General features: G+C 43.2%; 1 protein-coding gene across 1 annotated transcript in view; it reads right to left on the bottom strand.

Annotated features, from left to right (window-relative positions):
* LOC100741585 (octopamine receptor beta-1R-like) overlaps nucleotides 1–10,348 on the bottom strand; it is a 48,858-nt gene extending 38,510 nt beyond the window's left edge. The window contains exon 1 of the mRNA XM_003489949.4: nucleotides 9,564–10,348. Within this exon, the coding sequence (XP_003489997.1) occupies nucleotides 9,564–10,318 (755 nt within the window). The 5' untranslated portion in view covers nucleotides 10,319–10,348. The remainder of the gene's footprint in view (nucleotides 1–9,563) is intronic.
* Between the last annotated feature and the right edge of the window lie 4,293 nt (nucleotides 10,349–14,641).

The following is a 14,641-nucleotide window of genomic DNA, read 5'->3' as shown; positions in this document are numbered from 1 at the left end:
CGTAACGTGCAAAATGTCTGTTCCCTTCTCGAAATTTCTCGAAATACTTGCGATATTTTTGCTTTCGTCGAAAAGTTTTTTCAACGATTTACTGGAACGAAACGCTCTGGGATCGAGCACACCGCTCTGATGCGGCGCGAAGATATCTAGTGGCGAGGATAACGCGCGATAATCGCGAGATCTTATTTATTTAGTCGCGACGATTCAATCTCCCGGCGGATCGACAAAAATCCGCGAAAATTCGCTGGTTCGCGCTGCAAAGTCAAACTTCGCCTGCCTCGCTACGCCAAAGAGAAATTCGTAGCGCGTCAGCTATACGAGGGAACAGATCTGGAAAATTGCTCTTTCCCTCGACAGCAAGGGGAAACGCGCCACGAGAATTCGAATTAGCGCCACGGCTCCTCGTTATTTTCCCTCTAGTTTTACACGCATATCCAAGTTTTCAACGAACGACGGAAATCTCGTCTCGTCCTCGTATAATATCGTTGCACCGTCTGCGAAGAAAGTGCTTTGTGCTACTCGGATCGGTAACTCCATTCGAGTGGCAAATGTTTAAAAGCGTGGAAAATGGTGGAAAATCGTGGAAAGTCGATGAATATTGTAACTACAGAAGTATCTTTCTGCGAACGCATCTCGTTAGAAATAAGCACACGCATCCAAACACTTTTGAAGCTTTTCAACGATGTTGGCTGGTTCTGTGGATGCATCAACCGGGAACCGTGTAGAAATGTGACGATTCATTCGGCAGGATTTTTTCCTCGTGTCGGACGATTCCAACTACAGGGACGGTACTGGCGATTCAACGAAATACATGGCTGGCATTCGCCAGTATTCCGATTACTTTCGTTCCAGCCTTTTCTACCCAGGGATTTTCAAGGATTTACAGTCACGTCCCCCCAGTCGCGTTCTCGTCTCGTCGCTTTAGATCTCTTCGTCGTGGTCTCGCGATTTTCATTGCCATCGTGTTTTCGCGAAAACGGAAAGGTTTACGCGTTCGCTGCCTCCAGGTGATCCACCTTGCTAAATCTTGTAGAACGATGATATCTCGTAGATGATGGCTGGGAAAAAGTTCTTTCGCTTCCAAATCCTACCTTTTGCTTCCATTTTAAAACAGGGTCGAATTTCAACGAAATTCAACTGTGTATTAAATTCTGTTCGTATCAAAACGTAAATTTGTTAGAATAGTAGACGCATCGGGAATATACGTAGATCGCAGATTCTTCAAGGTTCGCAAATGTTAGGGCCGAATTATATGCTAACTGCGATAACTCACGGTCATGGTAATAAACGAATTCGTTGCTAATCGGGCGAAAGTTATTCTTTGGTCCGTCGATTCTCATTTCTACGACGCAAAAAGACGATACTTTCGACGGTACTACGACGCAATAAGACGGTACTTTATCGAATACTATATTTAAACAACGATTCGAGGGACGTTGTTTTTAACTTTAAACTGAATAATCGTGTTTCTACGGAATCGTGGAATTTAAGCATTCCACGTTTAATCGGTCGAGCAAATCGTCTACGTACGAACGAAATGATATTAATAAACATGGTATAGTGGAAACGTGATTCGCTTAATAACGTTCCGAGTGGAGTAATTACTTTGCTGGTTAATGGTGTGCTGTTTGAAGTGGCAGCGTTACAGCGAGTCGAATGTAATAACCGTGATACTAAATCTATGGGTGCACGCGCAAAATAGGCCGATTAATCCGTTAATAAACGCAATCAAATTACACTGCGTTTCACGCAGGATGCGATTAAAAAATGCAATTTTACACCAAGCGCAGATTGTTCGACCAGATTACCGGTTACCGGTTACCGGTTACAGGTAAAATCGTAATCGTAAAATTTGGCGTAATGTCTAACGTGTACCGTAGATGACCGATGTTCTCGTAGAATAAGCAACGCGATATTTCAATCGTTCCCTCTGATACGAAACAGAGATAGACACATTTTCCTTTCGTGTTTCTCGAATCCTTCGAATCGACGAATCGCCCGACGAAGCTAATCCACGCGAGACGTCGAGAAAACAGAGTCCGGTATTCGTAAAGTTCTCCGCGAACGTAAATTAAAGAAAAAAGAAAAGAAACACGGGAAGCGGAAGAATCGTCAGGAGAAGGAAGGGATCGACGAAGGAAGCATTCTTTCGAGAGAGTTTGAGGAGAAGCGTAACCGAACTAGCGTGTCGCGAGTATCGCGCGAGACATCGCGGTTCCACTACTGAAAGCTTGAAGAGTAGATCTGACAGCGACATAGAAGCGGGCATAGGCTCTCTCGCTGAAGCTATAAATCCAAGATTTTCGTTAAGCCCGAAGGAGACGCGTCAAGGCTGCTCGAAAGCATTCCGAAATACGAAACACCGGGGAGCAAATGTGTCCGTAAATTATGGATAGGATCTTGGAATCAGCTTGAGAAACGAAAGAAAGCGTCGGAAGGCGTCTTGGTCCTCGTCTTCACTCGCGATAAGTGCTTTTCCATTGTGCTGCATCGATCGCCCATCTCACACGGACGTATATTTTCCGGTTTTCCGGGACTCGTTACAATTGCGTATCCCCCTAATTTAGATCTCTGGTTTTTGCAAAGAGTCAGCAGTGCAGGAACGTCGAATCGCACACAAGGTTCGTGAAACGTTAGATAAAACAACGAAAACTACCGAGTATATATACCGTATAATAGTACGAGTCAGGGATGAATTCTCTTTAACGAGTATGTTGGAAATATAGAATGACACTTTTCATCGACATCATCTCGTTCGAGAGAGAATAGTTTCTACCGATTTCTCCTAACGAGCGCATTTTTTCTTTATTTTTTATTTTTTTTTTTTTTTTTACTCGAATTTATCGAATTTCTTCGTTTTGTTGGGAAAAATCGGCGTATCAGCCTATCCTTGATTTAGATTTGAAGCGGGAAACACGTGGAATCGACTCACGCGGAGCGTAAAGATCTCATTAATAATAGCCCAACGGCGACGTGAAAAAAAAACTTGCACAAAACGTTTCGCTTCGTCGCAATTCTCCCTTCGTTCCTGCTTTTGTCAACGATAAAAGTTTCATGGAAGGGAGTAGGACGTAGCCAACGACGGCCTAACCCCGTTTACGAACTGCAGGCGATCGGATCATGCGCACAGAAACGTTTGCAATCGCTTCGAGTACGTACACGATTCCATTCGGACTCGCTTAACGAAACTCGAAAGCGAATCTTGCGACAGTTTCAAGTAATAACGTAAGATACGTAATAGTTTATTCTTCAGCCTGCTGGCTTCAATTTCCGCAAGAGTTTACTGGTCCGAAAGGACTCGAATTATCAGAATCTTGAGATCGTTTCGAAATTGAGACTCCGACCAGCCATCGCTGATCGAGAGTCGCTAATCGACAGAGAGAGAGAGAGAGAGAGAGAGAGAGAGAGAGAACAAACGGGAAATAATAGATTCAAGAGCAACCGTTTCCACCGGCGTTTGTTATTCAACGACGGCACGGCTCGATAAATTTTGCGCTGACCCAAAAAGGCCACGGGACAACGCGCTCGAACCTCGAACGGAATTTAAAGAGCGCTCCTCTTCGAGTCAAGCCACTTAGCCATAGACTTTTGCATCGATACCGAGCCGATCTTCCTTCTTTCTCTCTCTCTCTCTCTCTTTCTCTCTTTCTCTATATATATATATCATACATATAAGGTGACGAAGAGACTTGCAGCCGAGAGAGAATACCGTCGAGAGGCTTCGTGAAATTTCGGACGGCGTTTCAACGAAACTCGTTCGTGGATCTTGGAAAATCTGAGATGTAGATCACTTTTATTAGGGTAGAAGGATAAGAGGGATGGCTTTTCTAAGGGACGAGTTTCTAAAGAGATTATGATTTAGGAGTGGATGAGCGGTTTTGGATATTGCAGGGCAAGCAAGGAGATCGTGGTGTTCGTAGAAGGTGGAAAAGATGAAGTTTCAAATTCCCAGTGAAAACGTTTCATGTACACCGGCTACGAAAAGAGTATTTTTACATCGCTGCATTTATTATCGCGCGTTAAGTATTATATACTTGCGATGTTGGATACGTCGTTCGATTGGAAGCGTTTCCAAGTTGAAGACGATTCAAAGATGGATCGTTACTGAGCAAGCGAGACGATACGAACCAGAGAGGTAGATATCGGTCAGACGTTACGAAAGCCAGATCGAGAATAGTCGTTTAGAAAGCGTCGTATCAAACGAGATCGAATTATCGTTACTTTCGTCGAAAAATATATGCTAATTAACCGTTGCAATTTTTCTATGTGCTTTATTTGGGAACTTTTCGAAATTGAGAGGAAAGACGGGGTGCCGTTTCAACGAGGATGGAAATTTGTCAAAGTTGCAGGATGCGTAGCACGTTGTTTCGCTGAGTTGTGAACATTTTTAGAAACTAGGACGCCACAGTATTTGTAGCAGATTGAGAATTTTTAGGAATTGGAAAGACAGGTGGACGTGATATTTTTACAGGTTGTCGTAAACTCGAAGAAAATCGAAATACGATATCGTTGCTGTAGAAGATTAACGATTTTTTGGACGCAGGCACGCGAGCATAGTATTCTTCCCTATAAAGATCTACATTTCATAAAATTGTTTAATCTCTACAGTTTATAGCTTTTCATTAGTACAATCTCTGTAACGTTGCTCTTTCGTTTGTTTCGACTGGTCTTTCGATAGAATTTAACTCGTTTATTACGTACGCGTTGAACAGCAATTTACGGTATTGAAATTATTTAAATATTTGCGAGAGTACGTTTCATCGAAACAAACTTCTTCAAATTGTAGAGCTGCTAGCCGTGTTACCACACAAGTTTTTTTATCTAAAACTTGTTTAAACATCTCTGCTAACACTGCTGTTAAAATAACGAGTACGTTGTAGAAACGTATAACTCGGCCGTGGTTAGCAAAGTTGCTAAAAATAACGATGAGATGCGATTGTCCAACTATACTTCCCTTTCTGATCCGCTTCGTATAAAATGAGGGAATTTACAGAGGGTGTATGAACGCGATGTTCGCGATAATTGATCGAATTAATTCGTTAAATCGTTTTTATATCTAATAATATTCGCAATAAACTTCTTCTTAATTTGAGTTAAACTTGGTGATACTCGTAATAATTTCTAATAATTGCCCGAGATAGTGATCTGATAGTATTGGTAATAATCGTTAATTCCTTAAAATAAGGTCAAGTAGTAGAATAATGTGAAAACAAAATGACATATATCAAGAATTACATATTACAAGATAGAAGATTTTGCGGATCAGAAAGGGAAGAAGAAACGAATTACAGATTCCTGTACAGATTCCTTCTCCCGACAAAGTTCAGCGCCTCCTCCGCTGGCGAATAGTTGCTTTCCAGACTAGCCAGACGAATGACCTCCACCCCTAGATCGAATCGAGTTATTACGACGCACCACTTTCGTCCTGGCATGCCCATGAATGGCCGTGAATGCCTATGAATCGATGACGCGTGACCCTTTAAAAATTTCATCGACGGCAATTTCGTAGCCACGACGTAAAACAGTACTTTGGCTCGACTCCCCCCGGTATCGAAGCTCGAGAACCGCTGAGACGCTGAATTTTCGAGAGCGTCTGGAAAATCGAAAACCTGCGAAGAATACGTTCAATAGTCGTTCGATTGTTATCTATGCGCATGCATTTAAGCATTTACCTGACCTTCCATTTGTATTTAGATCGCGAAATTTTTACGTATTCACGGGAAATTGATTTCTAGAAGCTTCTAGCGAGGTTTTACTATTTTAATTCTATTCTGAGACGTATAATTCGGCGGATCGATTTGTAACAGAAAGCTGAAAGTGGAAGCTCGATTATCGGAACACCGATTGACGAAAAGTGGAATAATTATAAGATGAGAGCTCTTCCTGCAATTCGAAATCAATGGATATTCGTAAACGCGTATAAACGCGAGATCGTAAAACGCGTTATAAACTTTGAAAATGTTTCAAACGTTTCTTCGTTGAATCGTTAGTCGTCGAGTTGCGATTCGATGGAACGAAACTTTGACTTTGAAAAATATTAACGTAACAGGATATAAAAAGGCAACTATCTAAATCGCGACATAAATGAAACCTTTCGGTCCTTTGCCCTTGAAATTTGTGGACATTTCATAACAGAAACGATAGATTGCACAGATAGATTGCATATCGTTAAATATACGTATATAGTAGGTTGGAAAAGAGCGGATGGTAGCACACGACACAGCGGTTTTACCTCAATTTTTGTACACTATTCGAAAAAAACAGTTGTTTTCGAGAACGTTGATCGATTACCACGGTCGTAGAACAAAAAGCGTAATGCAGTTACATTAACCCATTCTGGCTGTGAACAAGCTTGGAAATCTAGAAAAAATTCGCACTCTGCGTTGCACTCTATTTTTCTACGATGCCGGATTATCCGAGCGGTTCTCGAAAAACAAAAACTTTATTCTAAAGCCGATATAACTTAGCTTAACTTGGTCTTTTTATCCCTCGATCGATATACGCATATTCGGTTGTTAACAAATGAATTGGTGGTACGAACGAAGCGGGGAAGATTTCGTGATTCGAGATAAGACGAAAATCAAGGATACAGAGACAGATGACAGGAAGTTATTATTATTGCGTCGAAAACGTAGAACACAATGTTTTCGCTTCGAGTCTGACTTTCGAGAAAGTTGAGTTTAAAAATTAGTCGAAGATCAGAGTATCGGATCGTGTTTTGTATCGTCGCGTGTAGGACCTCGACGAAGAACGCTGTCAATGGTCGGTTTTCATCCGATCGATAATTAAACAAACACAGGTATGGTCGATTTTCTCGTTTCGTCGAAGAAAAGTTGTGACGAGTTCGATGAACGTGTTTGACATTGCCATGTAGAATAGAATATAAGAAGCGGACCAAAAGGCATCTGCCTTCGGCTGCTAGAATTCCAGGATCGATTCATAAACACCGTCCGACCCTCGTCCCTCCTCGTGGATGACGTGCTAACCTTCCCATTTGCAAGCTCCGACCGCTCCGTCTCATCTTCGACGCGATGGTAGTGGTGGTTTCGTTGCTAGAACGATTACGCTGAACAACGGCGGGACGTAAATCTCTGAAAGAACGCTTGATAGAAACGTGAAAGCGTAAAGGTATTCCCGATTATACGATAATTGTTCGCCGTGAGAAACGAAGGATTTACGGTGCTTTCTATCGTATCGCATTTTTATCATAATGATAAATTATTTCTTTTAGAATCTGTACTTTATTCGTTAAATTCTCGTCAAACAGAGTTGATAAATGGACTGTCAAATTTTTCGGAATGTCAGCATTTACAGCGTTAATTTACTTCGTAAACCACCGTAAGCTATATCGATCGTGTGGTGTAAGCTTTTAGAAGCACGTCGAATTCCTTGAATTAACTTTTGCCCGCCATTCGTCTGCGATAAAGGAAACGCGGTTCCGGCAACATCTGCGTTCCTTTAAGCAACAAAATTTAAGAGATACTTTTCCTCTCTTTGTTTCTTTTTCTTTTTTCTCTTCCTTTCTCGTAAGTTACTCTACTTGGACGGAGCAAATGGACGTCGCGAACGAACGTTGCAACGTCTCGTACAGCGATCGTGTCGTCTCGGTAATCGCTCGGTCCTCGCGATCCTTAATTACGATTTTTATTCTTTACTTGTTCCGTATCTCGACGGTGAAATCGTTTGCCAAAAAGACACAGACGTAAAATACACGCGAACGAGGTTCTGCGTCGCGAGTAGACAGAGGAATAACGATCGTGATTGGAAATAATTTTTAATCGAAACCGCGGTTCCCTCTGTCTCTTATACGTGGATCGCTTAATTTTATTTCTCCGAACAAACGTCGTACTCCTGTTTCTTGTTTAATTCAAGTTTCATCTCGTATTCGAGGCCCGACGAACGACGACCAACCACCTTTACGAATTCCTTTTTCCGTATGTAAATGACTATACATAATAAATGACTATACATAAGTAGTACTAGTACATAAATGACTATAAAATATATTTTCTTTAAAAAAGAGAGAGAGAGAGATTGCAATTGAGATTTTGCCGATATAACAAAGACCGTTCGAACGCGTTCGTTAACCACTAGCTGCGTAGACTTTCGTGTCTCGGTGTACATAGCAGCACGTACACATATCGGAGAAGCAACGCGACGTTAATTCCGCGCGTCGACGAATCAAGCGACTCTTGCAAGATGCATAAATGTTCTCAGCTAGAGATAACTGGTACATTCGCGTCGACGTATCCAATTTCCGACGACTGCCGATCGACGAGAAAAAGAGAGAAACCACCGCGTTCCGATATTTCCGATGCCACCGACGCGGAAAGTGTCGTCGAGCGTCAGGAAACGATCGTCTCGGCCGAACGGTTTCGCGAAGAAACAACGCGGTCCTTCGCCCATTACCGAGAAAAATCAAATCGGAAAATTTGATCACTGCAACTGCTACCGATATCTGTAAGGAGCGCGGAAGGAAGCGGAGCCCGAGCAATTGTTCGTAGAATGCAAAATATTTCTCATTTCGTAAATTTGACGTACCGTGCTAAGAGACGATTCGAATTGGTTGCTACGAGAATACGATGAAACGACGAAAGAACAGATGAAATACGCGTTTCAGCGGTAGAACAAGTCCTTTGTTAGTAGACTTTGTTGGTGCAACTATCTTCGAAATTGACATATTGTGCACGGTCGAAGCCGGTTTGCACGCAGGATGAGCCGTTTCAATCTAGAAATGGATTTAATGTAGTGGCGACTGAACAGAACTGAAAATACGCGAGATTCGAAAGAGATCGAGAGCACGTTGGAATATCGATTAGAAGGTGGAGAGAAGGACGAGTGGAGAAGTCGACGGTGTTTCGCGTCACTCGATACCAAAGAGTCGAGTTTAATCTCGTCTCGTACGTACGAATAGCTGCGATGAAAAATTTCATCCAATTACGAATTTCACGAATTTTATGAAAATCGAACACGCGTTACAAAGCGTTAAAGTTTACTTCGAAAACTAAAGATTTCGTTAAATTCGAAGAATTCATAACGTAGTTGGTAGGTAGAGGCCGAACAAATTTCAGATTCGAAGATATCAAACGGCGAAGTAAAGTTGTAAATAACGGCGAAGCGTATAACGAGATAAGACGAAAGACGAGAGGAAGGAAAGATTACGATCGAGTTGTTCCATCGAACGATTCGATTTAGCCGAAATTCCTCGAAAATTAGGATTTAAAATTCTCATCGAATATCTTTTATACGATCGAAATCTTCGCCGTCTATACGGCGTACGTAGTTGAGAGCGGCGATGATCGTCTGGCCAATTATTACACACCGCTGGCTGGCAAAGTCCAAAGAAATGGTTGAACTTAGGATACTCGTAAACGGATAAAGACGCACCGTCTGGGTTTACCTTTGCAAACGTAGCGCGATTAAAGAATAAAAAAAGAGAGAATTAAACGATTATCTTCCTCTAACGATACCATCGTAATGTTACTCGTAGCGCCGCTGTAAACTATAATTTTTCGTGGCTGTTTGCCCTAGAGCGTTAAACGAACGAAAAAGAAAAGACTTACCGATAGAGCATCCGCTCTTGACGATCAGCCTCCCGATAAATCTTGTAATACATGGCGATCATGATGATTCCAGGCAGCCAGAAACTGACACTGGAGCTAATCACGGCATAGAGTTTGTTCACTTGGAACACGCACACGTCCGGAAAATTCCTTCTGAACTCGAGATGTTTTTCGGTGGTGTACCAGCCGGCGAAGATGGGCAGGAAGCTCATCACCGTCGGCGAGCACCAAACCACGCTCAGCATGGTGCTCAGTCGAAGATTCGTCATGATCAATGGATAGTCCAACGGTTGCACGATCGCGTAATATCGATCCACGCTGATGCAGCACAGATGAAGAATCGAAACGGTGCTGAAGAACACGTCCAGCGAGTTCCACACGTCGCACATGAAATAGCCGAACAGCCATCTTCCGGACAGCTCGACCGACGCGTTGAACGTCATGGCGAAAATGGCCACCAACATGTCAGCCAACGCCAACGAGACCACGAAGTAATTGGTAATTACGCGAAGCTTCCTGTGCCTCATTACCGACACGATCACCAATAGATTGCCGAACAGAGCGCACAGAATGATGAAACCCATTACCATGGCTTTTACCGTTAGAAGAATCGCGTGTTCCAATTCGTGGCCATTTTGCTGTTCGTAGGGATCCGTGGAACGATTCGATGGACCAGTATCGACCAGCACGTTCGACAGACTCGATAGATCGGTGTTGTTGTTCGAATCCTCTTCCATCGTCTCGTTTAGTTCCATCTTTCTCGTCGCAGCTCCTCCCTTTCGCTGCGTTTTCCAGCACTTTTTCCCTTCCCGTCCCGTTACCGTGATCCGCGCCGCTGCTCCACGTCCTCGTCCGCCACTTCGACGACCTCGTCGACGAGGTTACGCCGCAGGTTCCGTCGCAGATTGCGCCGGGCCATCGAACGAGCAGGGAAATCCACTTTGCTTTAGCTGGCTAACGGATGATATCGAAAGGTTAGATACGGATGCGAGTTGCGTTGCACGTTTCACCGTTCCCAGCCAGCCATTTTCCTGGGATAACGCGAGTCCTAAGGACAGAGTCGGATTCATCGGTGAACGCCGTTGGTTCGAGCAACGATCGTCTTATACGTGCTCGGGACTGAACCGAGAGACTCTCGAGGCGATTCGTTGGACGAGTTGCAGGCGGCACGTTGCACGGTTGCATTTCCATTCTGTGACTCACGCTGCTCGAACGAGGACGAGACGAGGCACGGCTCCGTGCGATTCTTCCACATCTTCGGAGTCTGAAATTGGAAAAGAGAATGGAAGCTGTGCGAAATCTTGCAGAAACTTTGTTTCGTCGTTGATACGAATCGGACGCATTCGAAATGCTGCATTAGAAATACAAACTACTTTTTCTACGCGTATTATTCAGCTTACAACGTGGACAAAATGTGCAAAGTCTTGGATTTATATGCTACGTATCCCGTATTTGTGCGCCCAAGAGTAAGATTTTTGCACGGTTCGTAATAATATTAACTTGACCCTCGTCAATATCGTCATACGTAATTGCAATTATCGATATTTCCGTTTTTATAGATATAATCGAAGATAGTTATAATTATATAAATATAATAGTTATACGTAATAGATAGATGGAAGATAATCGGTAAATTTCATTCGGCTACTTTCAAAGAAACAATCGTATTTCGCGTCGATTCCTCTTATTCGCGATTGCACAATGTGAAAAATAACGAAAAATTATCGAACCGGTAAAACGTGCGTATCCGCTGGTTTTACAAAATTCGTACGTGCTTTCTCGTCGTAGAGAAAATTAAATTTCGAACGAAACGGGATTACGACGAGGGAATTGGCTGGAACGATACATTGGCGAAATACAAATGACGAACGCCGATCGAAAGATGACCGATATATGCAGCGTAAAGCAAATATCGTTGGTCGCGGTTCGTTGAACGGTTCCTCCGAAATTACAATATAAAAGTTGTTCGCTTTATTACAATTTATTACAGACCGGTAATCTAATTATTTAGTCTAATTATTTTCTACGGCTATTAACGGTAGCTATACATATGTAGACACTGTCCAATCTTGTCAGTCGTTTTATTCTTCCGTGGCTGTTTGTTTCCTTGGATCGAAGTAATTGAAAAGCTAATTTACTGCTTTAATTTAGCCACACGGTCGATTCGCGTCATAAAATACCGTCGTCCCTTTTCCTTCCATTCGAATTAAATCCCATTACGATTTAATTATCGCCAACTATATTTTCCTCAACGTCGGGTTCCACCTTCTCATCGGTAATTGATCGATCGTTCGCTCGGTCGATTAAACTCGTTCATTTTTCACTTTCCCTCTCGCTACATTATTTCAAATAAAACTACATTAAATCTATCCCGTTGGATATTTCAAAATCACGCGAATCTGCCGCACAATTTCAACGTCACTTTTGACCGGCGATCGACATCGAGTTTCCGGAAACGAAGCACAACCTGAGAACCACCGTTCGCAACGGCGTGCCACTAATCTGGCGATATAATCACAGCGGGAAATTTATTCGTAAATTGCGTTTCGGCGTTCGATGTTATTAGCGAGAGCAATTACAGGCAAAGAATTATTAAATCGTCGTTACAGTTAACGGTACAGCTACCGTAGATTAACTTAATCGACCAACTCGCGGTCTAACTCGTTAAGCGCAACAGTGTAAGTAGCGCGTTAGTAACGGCACAGTGTAAACAACCTGGAACTAGATCTACTCTGGTCCTCTGCACTTGGCCAAGGGTGCGAAGCTGCGACCCCCTTCTACGTAGGATCACGATTTACGCACGATTATGCACGATTATGCACGATTATGCAGGATCGTGCACATCTCTACATATGCATACACGTTAAGCGTGTGGTAACCGATAAATCGATTTATTCGTATTGTTTGTTTGAGAAAAATTGCCAAACATACTTTTATATTTTCCTAACTTTATCGCTGTAAAATTTCTACGCGTTTTTCAACGTACTTTTTAACAAGCACGACGGTTTATGCTCTGACGCGATACTATATTCCATCGCGCAAGTATCGAGTATTGGATTCACCTTTTAAACGCGTAATACATTCTTTCGGATAATCCTGTATTTACCGAAAGTTTACCGCTAATCGCTGAAATCGTACGATCGATAAAATCATACGACGATAATAACGTCATAACGATAAAACAACAGCTACGTCCAAGCGATGACTGGTAATCATCTTTCGAACATCTGGTACATCGACAAAGTGTTCATCTTGGAAAAGTGTAGTCTCGGATCGGCTCGGTTTTATCAAATTTCGCTTCGTTACTGCGTACTGCGAGGAAGCCCTACGATGCCGGGCGTATGCTGCGCTTGTACTACTGGCGTGAAACGTTGGTAAATCGAGCAGACTGAGACTAAGACGTGGAAACGTTCGTCCGTTGGTCTCGTAACGCTTTTACGACACCTCTTACCCTTTCTTCCCTTCGTTCGCCTTGTTCGCATCGCCAAGAATATAGAAATTTCGAATCGTGCTTTTCCGACCATCTCGATTGGCTGCAATTTTCCGTCTCGTCTCGGCTCTGCTTGATTACTTTCGCTACGTACACCTTTTTACGAAGAGGAATGGAACCGTCAGGAGTTTGTACCGAAAATGGAGAAACGAGTACCGGAGATGTGTGTGTGTGTGTGTGTGTGTATACTGTACCATACTGTAGATTTTCGCAAATTGAAATTTTCTTTAAACGCGTAAACATTCGCGATGTACTCGCATCGTTGACCTGCATACGCAACTATAGCGATTGTAAAGAATGAAACGATCGAATCGTCGATTTATGAGTATAATTTTAGAACGAAGATAGTGCGGTTAAAAATGAGTAAAAGATACTTTGGTATCGGATAGAGATAGGATAGAAAGAGTAATTGCGGATTTCCACCAGTATCCCCGTGAGCAATGAAACTATTCGATTCGACGGATGCTCGAGGGAATGCGATATTCAAGGTAAATCGGATAACGGATAGGTACGTAGAAAGGTAAACGGTTTACCTCGAGGTTCCACAGGTGCTGTGATTCCCGACGTGTATCGCACGTCATCGTATCCGACGGCAAGCTCTCGTTTCGATTCGCTCTTGCAACGTCCTTCTATTTCCGGTCAACGTTTCGTTAACGGATTCTTCGATCGCCCATATCGTTGGCAAAATATCGCGCAAACACTCGTCGAACTCGTTTCTGTCTCACTTTCGATCAACTCGGGGGCAGTTCTCTACGAAACACTTTGTTCTATCGCACTTTCTAACACGATCGATCTTAACGCAAGAGAGCCCACGCAAGACGGCAACTTTGACGATGTTTCTCGGACCAGTCTCTTTGATCTTAAATTCTAATCTAGATTCCGATCGATTTGCTCTGACGTTTGTCGGTTGCTAGAACGAACCACGATGCTTTTGTTCGTACGATATTTTTTAAAAAGCGTTCTTTCTCCACATTCACCCCCTTTTTTTTCTCTTCTGTTTCTCCTTCTTTCCTGTAAACTTTAAACGCCTGTTTTTAAAACGTCTCCGTTTATTTGTCCGACTCACGTCGGACGGAAACAATTTACGATACGACTCGCTGACATAACGTAGCGGCGCTTGTGCGCTCGGGATTTAGCGAATCGCGCAACAACCGCGGCTAAACTCAGGCCACGTGTTTCGAATCCGCTTGTCACAGCTCGTTTCAACGAGTCATCGTAATTATCCGTCGCGGGTCCGACCAAAGATCGACCGATCTACCGCCGAACTAGAATTCTTCATCGAAAAGAATTCTCTGTCGCTGTCGCTGTCGCTGTCGCTGTCGCTGTCGAAAATTAGATCGGTCGGTCGAACCTGCCGATCGATGATAAAAGACAACCGTTTAGTCCTTTCGATCCGTTTGATTCGATTGGAAGGAGAAGATTGGCAGGACACGTGACGCTAACGATCGGACGCGGTGCTCGTTGGACGCGATCGATTCGACAAACACGAGGTTGGAGGAGATGGCGGTTCGACGACGAGAGAATAGTTGGCGATACGCGAGGCCGTGGATTTTGTTTACACGACGAGATGGATCGGCGATGGCGGAAC

Source organism: Bombus impatiens, unplaced genomic scaffold, assembly GCF_000188095.3.
Source record: "Bombus impatiens unplaced genomic scaffold, BIMP_2.2 scf_0382, whole genome shotgun sequence".
Taxonomy (NCBI): Eukaryota; Metazoa; Arthropoda; class Insecta; order Hymenoptera; family Apidae; genus Bombus; species Bombus impatiens.
Note: the sequence above shows the minus strand (reverse complement) of the source record. Positions and strands in the feature narration are given on the sequence as shown.